This window comes from Lacerta agilis, chromosome 5 (genome assembly GCF_009819535.1).
Source record: "Lacerta agilis isolate rLacAgi1 chromosome 5, rLacAgi1.pri, whole genome shotgun sequence".
Lineage (NCBI taxonomy): Eukaryota > Metazoa > Chordata > Lepidosauria > Squamata > Lacertidae > Lacerta > Lacerta agilis.
The window spans coordinates 87,685,050-87,699,876 of record NC_046316.1 but is presented as its reverse complement, the minus strand read 5'-3'; the positions used below and the strand labels follow the sequence as shown (position 1 = coordinate 87,699,876).

Below are 14,827 nucleotides of genomic sequence, written 5' to 3'. Positions count from 1 at the left end.
AAAAGAGCTGTTGTCCTCTTGACCCTGTCACCGACACTGTCACCACAACAAACACAAGGAACAAGAAAAGGGAGTTTGGGGGCGGTGGGGGGGGGAGATGTAAAGGAAGGCAGAGAGGCTCAGAGGTGGCCTACAAATCACCCTGAGAATGGGACCATATTAAAAAAAAGGAGAAGACGTTTCCAAAGCAAGCGTAGGAGCAACACCACCAAATCCAACCGAACTAGCATCTCCATCTTTTATTAGTACTAAAGAGTCTCGTGTACAAGGGATTGCTTTTGAACTGTAGGGTGATCTAGTAGCCATCTAGTAGATTTTCTCCCCCACCCCCCAAGTTGCAATGACTTAAAACTTTACTGGACTTCCACAAATCAAATATATAGGCCAGTTTCCAACACACCCCTCTTCTTCCCTTATAATGGGAATTTAGAGCTTTAAAAAAAAAAGGCTGAAGGAGGAATAGTCTCAGGTTGTTGTTTTTTAAGAAGAAATGTTGTAACTGCTCTCGTTATGGCATTGGGTTTCTTTGTACATTCAAAGCATTATTGCATCAGAGAGGGGGGGGGGGGAATGGAACATGCATTTTTTTATGTTTTCAGACAAAAAAGTTTAACCTGTATTATTCTCTTCTGTTTCTAGCTACGTTTCAAAAGGTGCACCAATTCTACAGTTTTATACTTCTCGTTTAGTCGCATGCTTTGCCTATGCGCATGCGTTTTAAGATAATAAATATTAAATACAGGAAAGAACATTAGAAAACGAAAAGAAAAGGGGGGGGGAACCAACGACTGACATCGGGAATATTTTGTGGCAGGTCCGCCGGTTAAGGAGCATGTCAGAAAAAATGTTTGAGGTAATTGTGTTGGCCACACTGCTCCGCCAAGACTCGTTTTGAAATCCATGGAAGTTTCTCAGAAAATTCAAGTACACAAAATACCAGCCCGGGCTCTTCAAAAATGCCGAAAGGAGTAGCTTCTCTCTTTCCTTCTCTTCCTTTTTATTAGTCTATTAGCCGGCATTCGCAGAGCTCCTTGTAAATCCTTTTTCGCACCCGAGGCATGTCTTCCTGGGAGAACTGAAAAGGCTGGTCTAAGGCGAGGCACTTGCAGTACTGCGGAGGGGGGGGGGGAGAGAGAAATGAGAGAGAGGCTTAGGAACCAGAACTGAGAATTATTACAAGGAAGATTCTAAAAACCGAGGAAGCCTACACAAAAATAAAATATAAAAAAATGATTGCATCCTTACCTGGAGCACAAAAACTCCACAGTCACTGTCGTTTTTCTGTTGTGGAATGCACTAGAAGGGGAAGAGGGGTGGGGGGGAAACGCAAACAAATTTCAAACATCCATAGAATGATTCCCCATTCAAGACTCTCCTCCAAATGGAAGCTGGGAGACCAGTCTCCACATTTCCTAGCCACACCTGTCGAAAGGGCGATTCAAGAGAAAGAACCCTGGGTGCACAGGTGGGAAGAGAGCTGTCGCACCCGGGTCCTGCTTGCAGGCTTCCTGCAGGCATCCAATTGGCCACTGAGAGAACTGAACGCTGGACCCGATGCTGGGATAGCTCAGTTGGTAAAGCATGAGACTCCTAATCTCAGGATCATGGGTAAAAGCCCCACATTGAGCAAAAGATTCCCGCATTGCAGGGAGTTGGAATAAATGACCCTCGTGGTCCCTTCCAGCTCTACAGGTCTACGACTAGATGGGCCTTGGGCTGATCCAGAAGCCACTTTTCTTATATACTCCTCTTCCTGGCATGAGCCCTCTGCCAATTGGGCTTATGGGACACCTGTTCCAGGACATATAGGGTGAAAGGTTGTTTTCTGCTGCTCCAGAGAAGCGGACACGGAGCAATGGATTCAAACTACAAGAAAGAAGATTCCACCTAAACATTAGGAAGAACTTCCTGACAGTGAGAGCTGTTCGGCAGTGGAATTTGCTACCAAAGAGTGTGGTGGAGTCTCCTTCTTTGGAGGTCTTTAAGCAGAGGCTTGACAGCCATCTGTCAAGAATGCTTTGATTGTGTTTCCTGCTTGGCAGGTGGCTGGACTGGATGGCCCTTGTGGTCTCTTCCAACTCTATGATTCTATGATTCTATGACAGGCAGATAACCACTTGGGCTCTTTGACTGCTTGCAGGGTGATCTGGTAGCAGCAAGCAAGGGGTACCCAGCGGATGCTGAGCAACCACTCTCATACTTTTCTGCCCTGTCTCACATCTCAACTCTCCCTGCTTCGCTCTCGTCTGGGGCCAGCAAAGAGGAGGGACTCCTAGCAGCAATGTGGAGAGATATAAGAGAGAAAAGTCAACACTTCATCACCTCTACACTGTGCCAGGGAAGGAGTTTTTGCAGGAGCAACGGCATCTGCAGACTCAAAGGAGTGTAACCCAATGTAGCACTAACTCTCTTGTCCTGTCAGCACAAAGAACGCCCCCCTCTTCTGCTCTTGCTCCCTAAATCTGTCCTGGAAGTTCCCCCAAACTTCTGGAGCAGATGGGGGGCACACACAAGAAGAGCGGGAATCCCTGTGATCCCAGAGGAAGGGTGGATTCGTCCCAGGACCTTTTAAGATGAAGTCTATATCCACATCAACCAGAAATTCAGTTATAATTCAACAGCAAAACATTTCTCCCCCCCCCCCCGCCCCACTTTGAATAGAGGAAAAGAGTTCTGGGATGGGGAACCTGCAACCATCTCTGACCACTGGCCATTCTGGCCGGGTATAAGGGCCTCAGGTTCCCCGTCCTTGTTTCTTTTCTTCTTCTTTTTAAAGAGAGAGTAGCTTATTTTAGGGGATGGTCCTCTGAAGTAAATCAAAGCCAAGAGGTCACGACAGACCGGGCTGTGTCACACAGCCCATGTACTCTATACTCAAAGAGGCGCTCAGATCCTTGCATGGGGCGGGCCAAGTAATTTAACACAAATACGCATTTTATAATAGAAAACAAAATTACATCTCCCAACCCAGCACCGAATTTTTAATGACCTCAGCAGGATAGTTTCTCCTCAATTATTTTGAGTAAATATTTGAACATTGCTATCTGCTTTACACAGGAAGAATTTGTTTCGTGCTTGCACACTGGTACCCGCAGAAGCCCAAATGTGCCAGATCAGAGAAGCATTTGTCTCTAGGCTTCATGGGGGGGGGGTGAGGGAGGGAGAGATTTCTGCATCTCACCTCCTTAACAGCTTTAGAAAGCTACAAAGGCATATAGCTATGGCTAATGGAAGTCCTTCAGAGTGATTAGCCGGCATATTAATGCTAGTAATTTGAAGGCTTGGTACGGGACACGTTTTTACTCATCGGTTCTGTGAGCACCAAGTCAGTGTGTTTCAGGGTAATCTGTAGCAGGTGCTCGGAGAGACCCAGAAAGTAGCTCAACACTACGGGCCTAATCCTCAGCAACACGGCCACAAGCACTTTCTAGTGTTGGAAAGAAGGAAAGTAAGTTCTGGCTGGGTCTTAGTGGGGCTGCTCGATGGCTGCTTCCTGCATTATGCCAGTGTTTCTCAAAGTTGGGTCCTCAGCCATTGCTGGACTACAACTCCCATCATCCCTGACCCACTGGTCCTGCTCGCTAGGGATGATGGGAGTTGTAGTCCCAACAACAGCTGGGGACTCAAGTTTGATAAACATTGGCATAATGCATGAAGTGACAAGTCTGTTTTTGCAACCAAATGACCATTCTACAGTCCCGTTTTTACTATGCTTTGGCACACACACCCCGGCCAGCACTGGCATAGGAAGGGCAGAGTGTAGGGGGCAGGTGCCCCGGGCAGCGGGATCCCGATAGGGTTCCATCTCGGTGCGCCCCACCTCCAGCCCCGCCCCTGCCTGCTTCCCGCCCCCGGTGCCGGAGCATGAAGCTCCGCCACTGCCAGCCAGCATCTTTTAGCCCCAGCAACTAGTCCACCTGGTTGCATCCAAGGTCCCCTCCGCAGGTCTGGCTGATGTGTGCGATTATCCCATCCACCTCTCCCCAAAATTGCTACGTCCACGCAAGCTTCCCCCAGTGAATCCTGGAGACCTGTTTCATAAGCAGCTGAAGTGTACAAGGAAGGAGAGAACTGGGTTTCTTAAGGAGGACTTGGGCAATACGTCCACTGGGCCAAGTAGGACAGCTATCCACCACCTTGAGTCACCCCTCGCAAATGCACTACAATTATTTATATCCCATCTTTCAGGATAAGAATCCTACCAAAGTGGTTTACAAGTAATACGAAATTTAATAGGTTCTCCTTTTATTTCCTCCATGGTGCAAATAGTCTTTAGATTGTAAGCATGGGGAGGCAGGGCCTGTCAAATCTCTATTTTTGAACAGTGCCGTTTTAGGTACAATAATATTCAAAATGTATATTTTAAAAGGCAGGTGCCACAGTTGCATCTCTATTATTTTTAGGCGTGCACTTGAAAAACACAACGCAAGGATAGGTCCTGAATCTCCTGCTCCCTGCAGCGATTACAATAAAGCCAAGCTGCCTTCGAAACACTCCAGCTTTACCAGCACATCTTCCAGGTTCTCCAGATGTAAAAATCACCAGACACTCCAGAGGTTAGGTTATGTCCTAGACCTCAAACTACCTCCCCGCCCCCAGGGCTGCACAGAGTCACTTTTTTTGAGGGGGGGGGTGGAGAAGTGAGAGAACTTCCTCATGCAGTAATAAAGCCTCAAGATGCCTCATTGTACCAGGAAGCCGTTGGGAGACAGCTTAATGTTCAATGACCCATTTTATCTCTTCAGAACTATTACAGGATATGGCTATGCAAGTCACAAATTCCCTCGTTTGCACTTCACACAAGTTGTTCCCTTTTATCACTGCCAGACTACATCTGGTTGCAAGCGGCTGTCGTATTGGAGTAACGTGGATGTCTTGGTAGCTCGGGGGGGGTCACTTCCGCCACTTTTAAACCCCCCTGCCATTCACTGCAGCAGCCCCCCAGCCACCTCAGGTAAGATGTGCTTCTTTTGATCATGCAACACGCCGTTGCCTACAATCTGCTAATTCCATCCTAGCAAAGCCATGAACCCACAGCTGTCTTGAACAGGGATCCTCAAACTAAGGCCTGGGGGCTGGATGTGGCCGAATCACCTTCTAAATGCGGCCCGTGGATGGTCCGGGAATCAGCGTGGTTTTATATGAGCAGAATATGTCCTTTTATTTGAAATGCATCTCTGGGTTATTTGTGGGGCCTGCCTGGTGTTTTTACATGAGTAGAATTTGTGCTTTTATTTAAAATGCATCTCTGGGTTATTTGTGGGGCATAGGAATTCGTTCATTCCCCCCCCCCCCCAGAAATACAGTCCGTCCGCCCCCACAAGGTCTGAGGGACAGTGGACCGGCCCCCTGCTGAAAAAGTTTGCTGACCCCTGGTCTTGAACATAAAATACTGCCCAACTCTTATTAACTTCCCCATTCCACCTCCACCATAGAATTTTTTTTCCCATTTCCCAGTTTCATTTATTTCGCCAGAATTATATACCGCCTGATTGCTAACGGAGGCAACTAGTTTGGCTGCGGCTGAATCCCTGGGAGTCCCTACCCATTCCTGCGGAGAAGCAAGAGGCATCATTGCAGCGCAGGTAGAGCTTGTGGCAGGCCAACCGCCCGCCCCCCAAACAATGCATAGCATCCTTGATGCTTCCCAGCCCTGATGGTCATGTTCTGACTCCCCTATCAGAGGCAGCAATGCTTCTGAATAGTAGTTGCTGGAAAATGCGGGGGGGGGGGGGAAGGAGAGTGTTTTGTGCTCAGGTGCTGCTCAGGAGTCCTAAAGGCATCTGGTTGGCCACTATGAGACCAGGATGCTGGACCAGACAGGTCACTGGCTGATCCAGCAGGCTCTTCTTATGCTCACTGTGCCTTCCAGATGTCCCTTGACTCCATTTCCCATAATTCCTGAGCATCAGCCACACCAGGTTGTAGTCCCAGAGAATCTGGAGGGCTACAGGCTCCCCACCCCTGCATTCTTAGTTTGGTGGTACATGTCACATGTTGAAATTTTTCGTAGCAACCGCCCTCTGGGCTTCCTGGGGAAAGGTGGAGATTTCTGACTTCCGGTGGACGTTGTGTGTTTCATCTTACTCTACAAAGCCATCTTTCTAAAAAACACACACACACACACACACAGGTGGTCCTTACCTTTGTAACAGCAGTCTGCCAATCCTGAAGGAAATCGGGGTGGTTCTTCTCCCTAGCTTCTGTCAGCAAGTATTTGCGTATGTTCTTTGAAGAAGGGGCGGGGGGGGGGGGAGAAAGCATGAATAAGGGCCATTTAAATACTGCTATGAAAACTTCCTTACTGAGTGCTTCCCTGCAGAGGATACCTGTGGGTATAGTGATGAGTGTTTTCTGCTTGGACTGGAGGAGACTGGGATTAATTCTGCAATTGTCCATCGTGTGAAGCTGGGAGACCCCAAGCTCACGAGAACACCATAAATTAACATCATACACAGGGCCTTGAGATCTGTACAGAAGGGAGCGGGGTAGAAGTGGGATTGATAAAGGGCATAAACCATTTGGAAGCTATTTAGGATTAATTTAGATACAGTGGCTAGGAACTGCTGCTTTTGCAAATGTGGGGTAAGCATGAAATGCATTGCTAGAGAAGCACGCCTTAAAATTATATAAACTCCTAGGGTTTGTGGCAGAGTTGCAAGAACGAAAGGGTTTTGGCAGAGCCAAGACAAGCTTCAAGACAAGGAAACGCTAACAAACAATATAGCACCTGGCCTGGGATCCTTGAGACTGCTATGTCTTATCACTTGCCTGAAGATCAGAGTCTAATTCCCACAACAACTTCTGAACTACATCTGGGCCAGTTTCCACAATGACAGTGCTCTCTCTTTTGGGCCAAAGAGTCCTGAAATGTGTAGATTAGAAGCTTCAAAGGGTTACCGAAAAAATCAGAGCCCTGTGAAAGGATGGGGGCTAAGTGCTTTTTTCTAAGGCTGACGTTGTTTAGTCGAACAGCTATAACAACAAGTTGCTCTTACCTCGACACAGAACTTAAAGTGAATGCCTTGAGAGTCGTAAAACGAAATAATTCGGTTAGGGAGATTCACAGTAATTAGGGACCAGTGGACTTCCAGATGAATAGGAATTAACAAGAGCGTCTTTTTGAAGAGGTCCACCTAGTGAAGCGGAAGAGAGCACCCATCACCACAAAGTGCAAAGTCACGTGCAATTCAGTTATAATCTGACAAAGCTCAAGACAGAAAGATCCCAAACCATCGTAGGAAGAGAACAGCCCGAAAACGTTTCATCCTATGTGTATTTAAGTCACTGAAATGCAAGCGGGTGGAGCAGCCTATTTCTCCTAAGACACCTTCTTCCTTCCCCTATACTATGAAATCAAAAAACAGGGAGCCAGTGAAGCAGCAACAACTCTTGCATTTGACACGCCAAATGAAAATGTTCTGTTGTCAGGTGTAAAAGCATGTAAGTTGCGTTACTCTTGAATTACAGTCATTGACTCTACTCATTGTAGGCTTGGAAGGTCACTGAATTGTCAGACTTGGAGCAGGGAGACCCAGGTTCAAATGGCCACTCGCTGTGCCGTCTTCAGTCAGTCCCCATATCTAACTTTATAGGGTCATAAACTGCGACAAAACAACCATCCCTCAGCTCCTTAGAGGAAAGAGAGCATACAAAATGTGATTTAAAAAAATCAGGTAGTGGTGGCACATTCTGGTTTCTGACAAAGCCAAATTTAAAAAACAGAAACAAAACAAAACAAAACCCTTGGAGAAAGCAATGGTTACCAGGCAAGCACTACACAGACGTTGAACTAGGCAAGACTTTCCAAGTGGAAGCAAGCCCTCTTGCCCCACCTGGAAGGGCTGAACAAAAGACAAAGGCAACAGCCGCTTCAAGTGCCCTTTGACTACAATTTCAGCATCCATGGAAACATGTGGCCGTTGTCCCCCAGCTGCTATTGGCCTCCCCTTCCCATCTGTCTTAGCCAGCATGGCCCACTGTTAGGGGTGATGGGAGTTTCAATCCAACAGCACCTCGTCCCACAGGTTCCCCCATCCTTGGAGTTTAAGAGGTCCTTATCCCACAGACATGCCTGCGTATCAGCCATATGCAGCCCAACCAGCAGCCACACACGTAAGAGTATACATGCATGAGAACACACCCATTTATTTCTTTGCAATCCAGTGTTCTAAGTTTGGCAGAGAATGCAAGCCCCACCGCTTTCAGCAGGAGTCTGACCCGCTCAGCAGCTCTGATAGGGGCATAAAGGCTGGCCCATGGGCTAAAGCCCTTCTGGGGATATCGTAACTGCACAGAGCGCTACCAACAGGCAAGATCTTGTTTCCAAGTCTGCTCCAAGTAACTGTGGGACAAGCAGAGGTGAAATGTTCTTCCTCCCAACCCTCGCAAGCCAGCTCCTTTCCTACCACTAGATGAGTCCTGATCTACACACTATAAAGGCTACAGGTCGAAGAAAGTGGCATTTTCAATGCTCTCCACATAAAACACAGTAAAATAAAGTAAGAAAAGCAGCACGTCAGCAAGAAAGGTTCTCACTCAGCCCACTTTCTGCTCTGTTGGTTTTCTTCTTGCAAGGAGTATTGGGGAAAATATGACACTCACCCCTCCATCCGCTGCCTACGATATAAAGTGAATTCTACTGCTTCGAATTTGCTCCTTTATGTAGATTAAGCCTTAGAGCTTATAGGCATTCACTTTGGATTCCGTTTTCCTCCTCAGATGCAATTTATTTGATGCCATTTGCTTATTTAAACAGATGCTTCAATTTATTTATTTTTAAGAAGCGCAGCCATTACTGCTTTACATCTCTTCATGCTGAATTATTCAAAATCAATATTTTTTTTGACAAGCGTGCTATGAGATGGCATTGGGTTTTAAGCATGAAATTAGCATTCCTAAGAGACAGCCTTCCGCACGTGAACACATGCAGCAGCAGCAGCAGCAGCAGCACAACGCAGCCAAAAGACAACGAAGGAGCTCTGCATTCTGCATCTAGCCTATGAGTGAAGATGTCGAAGGCATATAGAGGAGAGGTGGAAACAGCCTTGGGCGAGTGATGAGGATGGCAGCTTAATGGATAGGACAAACATTTCTACAAGGCAGGCTGCATGTGTTTAATACTTGATGCTGCAAGCAAAACTGCTAAGGAACATGGAAGGGGTGAATAGGACCCAACTGTCCAAGTTACAGTTTTATGCAAAAAAAAAAAAGGAGCACACTTTTATGGAAAGGGATGCCCATCCCATTGTACCTGGTGTGCACACACCAGTAGTAATAATAATAATAATAATAATAATAATAATAATAATAATAATAATAATAATAATAATAATAATAATAATAATTTATTTCTACCCTGCCCATCTGGCCGGGTCCCCCCAGCCACTCTGGGCGGCCTCCAACAGATATTAAAATACATTTAAAATATCACAGGTTAAAAACTTCCCTAAACAGGGCTGCCTTCAGGTATTTTCTGAATGTCAGATAGTTATTTATCTCTTTGACCTCTGCTGGGAGGGTGTTCCACAGGGTGGGCGCCACTACCGAGAAGGCCCTCTGCCTGGTTCCCTGTAGCTTTGCTTCTTACAGTGAGGGAACCGCCAGAAGGCCCTCGGCGCTGGATCTCAGTGTCCGGGCTGAATGATGGGGGTGGAGACGCTCCTTCAGGTATACAGGACCGAGGCCGTTTAGGGCTTTAAAAGTCAGCACCAACACTTTGAATTGTGCTCGGAAACGTACTGGGAGCCAATGCAGATCTCTCAGGACCGGTGTTATGTGGTCCCGGCGAATGGCCAATTGTGTACGGCAAAGAATTAGGTACACTCCTAGTGTTCTCAGCTATTACAAAGAGCCTGTAGAGAGAAGCCCGAAACAAGGAATTTCTCAGGGCAGGCACCCTTGCTCATGTGGTGGGAGCAGCAGAAAAGCTCCCACCAAGCACATAACATCCCATGACGTCGTCGCCCAATACCCAAGGTGCCAACTAGTGAATGGCCAGAGGAAAGGTGCCACGTTGTTTCTTTCACTTAAGAGAAACTGCTTCAATTCAAAACAATGGAGGTGCTTTCCCCAGCAACCAATTAAGACATCCATTCCAACAAAAAGGTGTGGGAAGTGGAAAAACCGGGTACAAACTACTAAGGTCCCGCGACTATAAAATACTGGGCTTGGGTGTAGGAAGTCTCAGTTCTGAACTTGTGTGAACCATTTCTCTCTTTGCTCAACCCACCTCAGAGGATTACGCTAAAATGTAAGGCGGGAGTAATATTTAACATTTGCAGAGAGCGCTTGCAGCTGTTTGCACGCATTATCTTGCTGAAGTCCTTACAATCACCCTGCAAGGTAGGTCAGTATCATTGCCATATCGCAGGTGGGGCACACAAGCTGAAAAGAAGAGGCTTGAGGTGAGATTTGAACTGGGGGCTTCCTGGTGCATAGTTTAACCTTAGCCACTCTTACATACAAGCTCCTTACAGTCATGGTGAGAATTAGCATTTGTTTTGAGGAGGAAGTGAGAGCAATCTTATCACAAGCGTCAAAAATCAGATACTCTTATTCTGGGGCAAAAGATGGAAAGCGAATGCACCCCAAGTTTAATTAAAATTCAGTCAGGTGAAACAGATGTTTGCTGCAGACTTCGAAATGCTGCACAAGGCATGAACAAAACAAAAGCAGAGATCTAGTATGCAAGCTAAGTAACAAAATCCAATTTAGCTTCCCATTCCAAGAAGCAGAACAGCACATTTCAATTTATGAGGCCCCGTTTTAAATGAATCCTTACAAAAGAGGATTGACTTTCTATCTCAAAAAAAGAAAGACAAGAAAGAAAGAAGAGGAGGAGGGATGGGAGAGATCACTCAATAGTTACCGAGGAGATCACATTTTTGCCAAAGCAGAAGTACGACAAATAGCTGAACCTCAAAGAGAGTTTAGGAAGAAAATTGTGACAGCGTCAGAGGGTGCAAAGGTTTCAAAAACAAGACAATTTCAAGTCAACAAAAAGAAAAATAAAGGCTGACTTAAATAATTGATTTAATCAATATTCCATCTGATAATTCATGTGCTTCTTACAAAGTGACCACTTGAACCATGTTATCAACTAAAAAGAATTTCATTTACAACTGCTGAACTCTATATACAGTTTTGAACACTTTCAATTTTTACCTACAGAGGGCGTGCTTTTAAAATATCCCCACAGAGAATCTTTCTTATCAGCAAGAAGCGGTATCAGTTATGTGGCTAAGGATATGTGCTCGTATCTAAAACTTTGCCTATTGCTTCCAGCACTGCTTCTTTCTGCTTCACTCTGCCTTGGCCAACCCAGCCCTGCCCTCACAGAAACAAAGCAGCAAAACAAACAGGAAGTGCTCATGATCAAAGGCTGGGATAGCTCAGCTGGTAGAGCATGAGGCTGAATCTCAGGGCTGTGGGTTCAAGCCCCACACTGGGCAAAAGATTCCTGCATTGCAGGGGGTGGGACTGGAAGACCCTCGCTGTCCCTTCTGGCTCTACAATTCTATGAACAGGCTGAAGGAAGGCCTGAGAGTCACTGGACAGGTTAGAGCAACTCTGTCTTCGCAGAGTCAATATACAGTGCCCATGGGCCGTACCTAATGTTCTCTGTCGACTAGCACAAAAGCGAGATTCAATGTTGAGCAAAGGACGCCAATGCAACAACTGCAATAGCAGAAACTCGTTGCAGAGGATTGTGCAACTCGCTGCACAAGACTGTGCAACGAAATTACCAGCAACTTGCTGGTGCGTTTGTCTTGCGCAACAACGTCCCGCTGGAATAAAACATTTCGCGAGCGAAACAAGTTTACCGCTAAGTGACTTTGATCTGGGGCAAACATTGGATACAACCCTGTGTTTTGAAGGTGGGCAAGACATTCCAGAAGTGGGCCCCACCAACAAAAAATGTTGGGAGTGCAGAATGCTCTCGTTCATTGTGCCAACCAGCTGCACTCCTTTTTCATGCCTCCGCCTCGGGTTTCCTACCCCTGCAACAGTCAGTATTGCAAACACAAGCCAAGCAAACTCAGTTGTTGCTGGATGTTTTGGAGTCTCTCCCCCACTTTAAGTCCTAAAGGCGACGTACGTCTGCAAGCCTTAGGTTTCCCAAAGCCTGACGGTACTTCATTTTGCACATAGATGGTGCCATTTTGGGTACATAAGGATAGCGAACTCCGTTCTCCAAGTGACCAAGTACATAGGATATTTGGGAAATGATTAACATGCTTCTTCATTCGCCCAAAAAATCTCAACGTATCTGGTAGGGGCACTGATTAGCTTTATAGTTTAACGGCAGGGCTAGCTTTGCTAATATTAATCTGAATGCAAGTTATTCCTTGAGAAACACAGTATTTTTACATAAATAAAATAAAAAGCTTATTGATCAATCAATAGAAGGAAACTGCTTTTATTCACTCTGAAGTATTTCCAAGATTTAAGGATGTGCCTTAAATAAACATTTAATAAACATCTCAGGTCTACTTTAAGCCTCTCTGCAAACAAAGCCCATTTCAGTGTTCAGTTGTGATTTAAGCAAACACCTAGAATGCTCTGGAGTACTTCAGTCCAAACACTTTGCTACATGGCTCCATATATAATTTATAGTGCTGAGTTGCTGAGCTTCCTGTAGGTTGAGGAACAAAAGCCAAGGCTGTATACTCTAAGGAGGCCATCTTTTCCTATCTTGAAGCTTGCTAGACCCTCTCTTTCTTTCTTTCTTTCACACACACCTCTCTAAATATTTTAATCAGTCAACTCAGTTGGATATAGGAAGTCTTTCCTGTTACCCAGAGGTTTTTCCATCCCCCATATTAGAGAGGAACATTCTATCTGGCAAAGACTCCCTGGGCGGGTTTACTATTTGGGGCTTGGAAGGCTATTTCCACTACAGGTGAAACTCGAAAATTAGAATATCGTGGAAAGGTTCATTTCTTTCAGTAATTCAACTTAAAAGGTGAAACTAATATATGAGATAGACTCATGACATGCAAAGCGAGATATGTCCAACCTTTATTTGTTCTAATTGTGATGATTATGGCGTACAGCTGATGAGAACCCCAAATTAACAAGTTCAACTTCGGGGTTTTCATCAGCTGCATGCCATAATCATCACAATTATAACAAGCAAAGGCTTGACATATCTCGCTTTGCATGTCATGAGTCTATCTCATATATTAAACTCCAGTAGCTAATGAAAACAATTGCTTACATAAATGGACTTTTCCACGATATTCTAATTTTTCGAGTTTCACCTGTAGGTCAGTGATGCCGGAGGGTAATTCCCCAGCTGTGCGTGATGCTGCTTAAGATTCCCGAACCACTCGCAACCAGCACTTCTAGCACAAAGATGCTTTCCTTGCTTCTGCTTTTGGTTTGTGGCTATGTATATTCTGTAGCCGAGCCTGGGACCGTCTTTCATGCAAAACCTGTATTTTATCATGAAACTACAGCCTCTCAGATCAAAGACACTCACTTACTTATTTATTTAAAACAGTTACATGCCATTTAATCCTAAGCCCTTCTAAGTTACCGTTTGTACATTAAAAAAAACAAATAAAGTTGAATTTAAAAATGAAACAATAAATACTTTAAAATGCCTGCTGGAACAAGGAAGTCTTAGTCATGTGCCTGAAGTTCTGCAAGGAGGGCGCCTGTCTAATCTCAGCTGGGAAGGCGCTCCACAGGCTCACATCCACTACAATGAATGCAATGTGTCTAATCATTATGAGCCATGCATTTGAGTCATTGAGGACGAGCTGACTGGGATGAAATATAAGGAATCAGATGGTCCTTATGATATCCCGGACCCAAATTAAGGACTTGGAAATTAATTCAAGAACCTTGAACCCAGCCCGATAATTTAGCAATACACAGAGCGTTCATTTCAAATTCATTCTTCAAAATAGTTCAGTATTTCTCAGCTGTTAAGGGCTTTCAGAGCACACAGAAGCCTACCTTTTTAGTCCATCGTTTTACTCCGTTATATCCTTTGGTTACCAGCTGTCTATGAAAAAAGCTGTTGAAGAAATGAACCTACAAAAGGCAGAAGAGGTCGATGACTGATCACATTCAAAGCCTCCAGTTCTAGCACAATGAACTCCAGCTGAATGCAAACCAAGATCTGCTGCACCCCAACTAAGGAAGGTTTATTTTATTAAGAGCATTTTTATACCACAGTAAAAACCTCTTAACTAGTGAAGGAGGGGAGCTTCAGCTCATAAACCATGCTGTGTGATTCTGAAGGTCCGGTTTTATTGTTTTCACTGTTTTGTTATGCTTATTTTATTGCATATTTTAATTAAGGATGTTTTGATGCTCCAGTGGATTTGTTATTGTGTCTCTTGGTTATGTGTTGATTTACAGTTGTAAAACGCTTACATGAAATTTTGGCATGTAAGCAATATATAAATTAAATAATAATTGACGAATGTCTATACATAGACAGTGAGTGCTCTAGAGCGGTGTTCATATGTAAATAAACAGCCAGCAGATTAAAGGATTGGCTACTCCCTCCCCCTGCACAAAGTTAGGAATAACTGCCCCCATAATTGCCCCTTTCCATTTTCCCTTAGGACTAATACTTTTAAGCCACCTTTTTTTCCTATCCAATTGAGCTGCTGTTGCATAACACAGAACCAAGTAAAAGAAGTTCACCTTTTCAGGGACTGCGTCCATTATTAGCTCGCCATACATGTTGATAATCTGAAAGAGTTTAGAGAAGAAGAAAGCTTAAACTTTATTAGGGAGGAAAATTACAACATTGTATTTGTGAACTGCTCCTCTGCAATGCTCAATGTATCTGGTCATTCTCTGA

At 45.0% G+C, this 14,827-nt stretch overlaps 1 protein-coding gene across 3 annotated transcripts in view; it reads right to left on the bottom strand.

The window, feature by feature from the left end:
* Nucleotides 1-224: 224 nt before the first annotated feature.
* SENP5 (SUMO specific peptidase 5) overlaps nt 225-14,827 on the bottom strand; it is a 32,307-nt gene continuing 17,704 nt past the window's right edge. For 2 of the 3 annotated variants that reach the window (XM_033150754.1, XM_033150753.1), the window contains exons 5-10: nt 14,668-14,715; nt 13,969-14,046; nt 6,999-7,136; nt 6,145-6,228; nt 1,246-1,296; nt 1,001-1,111 (exon numbers count right to left, since the gene is read on the bottom strand). In XM_033150754.1, coding sequence (XP_033006645.1) covers nt 1,001-1,111; nt 1,246-1,296; nt 6,145-6,228; nt 6,999-7,136; nt 13,969-14,046; nt 14,668-14,715 — 510 coding nt within the window. Of the gene's footprint in view, nt 1,112-1,245; nt 1,297-6,144; nt 6,229-6,998; nt 7,137-13,968; nt 14,047-14,667; nt 14,716-14,827 lie in introns of all 3 variants that reach the window. The other variant, XM_033150752.1, reaches the window with a different exon arrangement.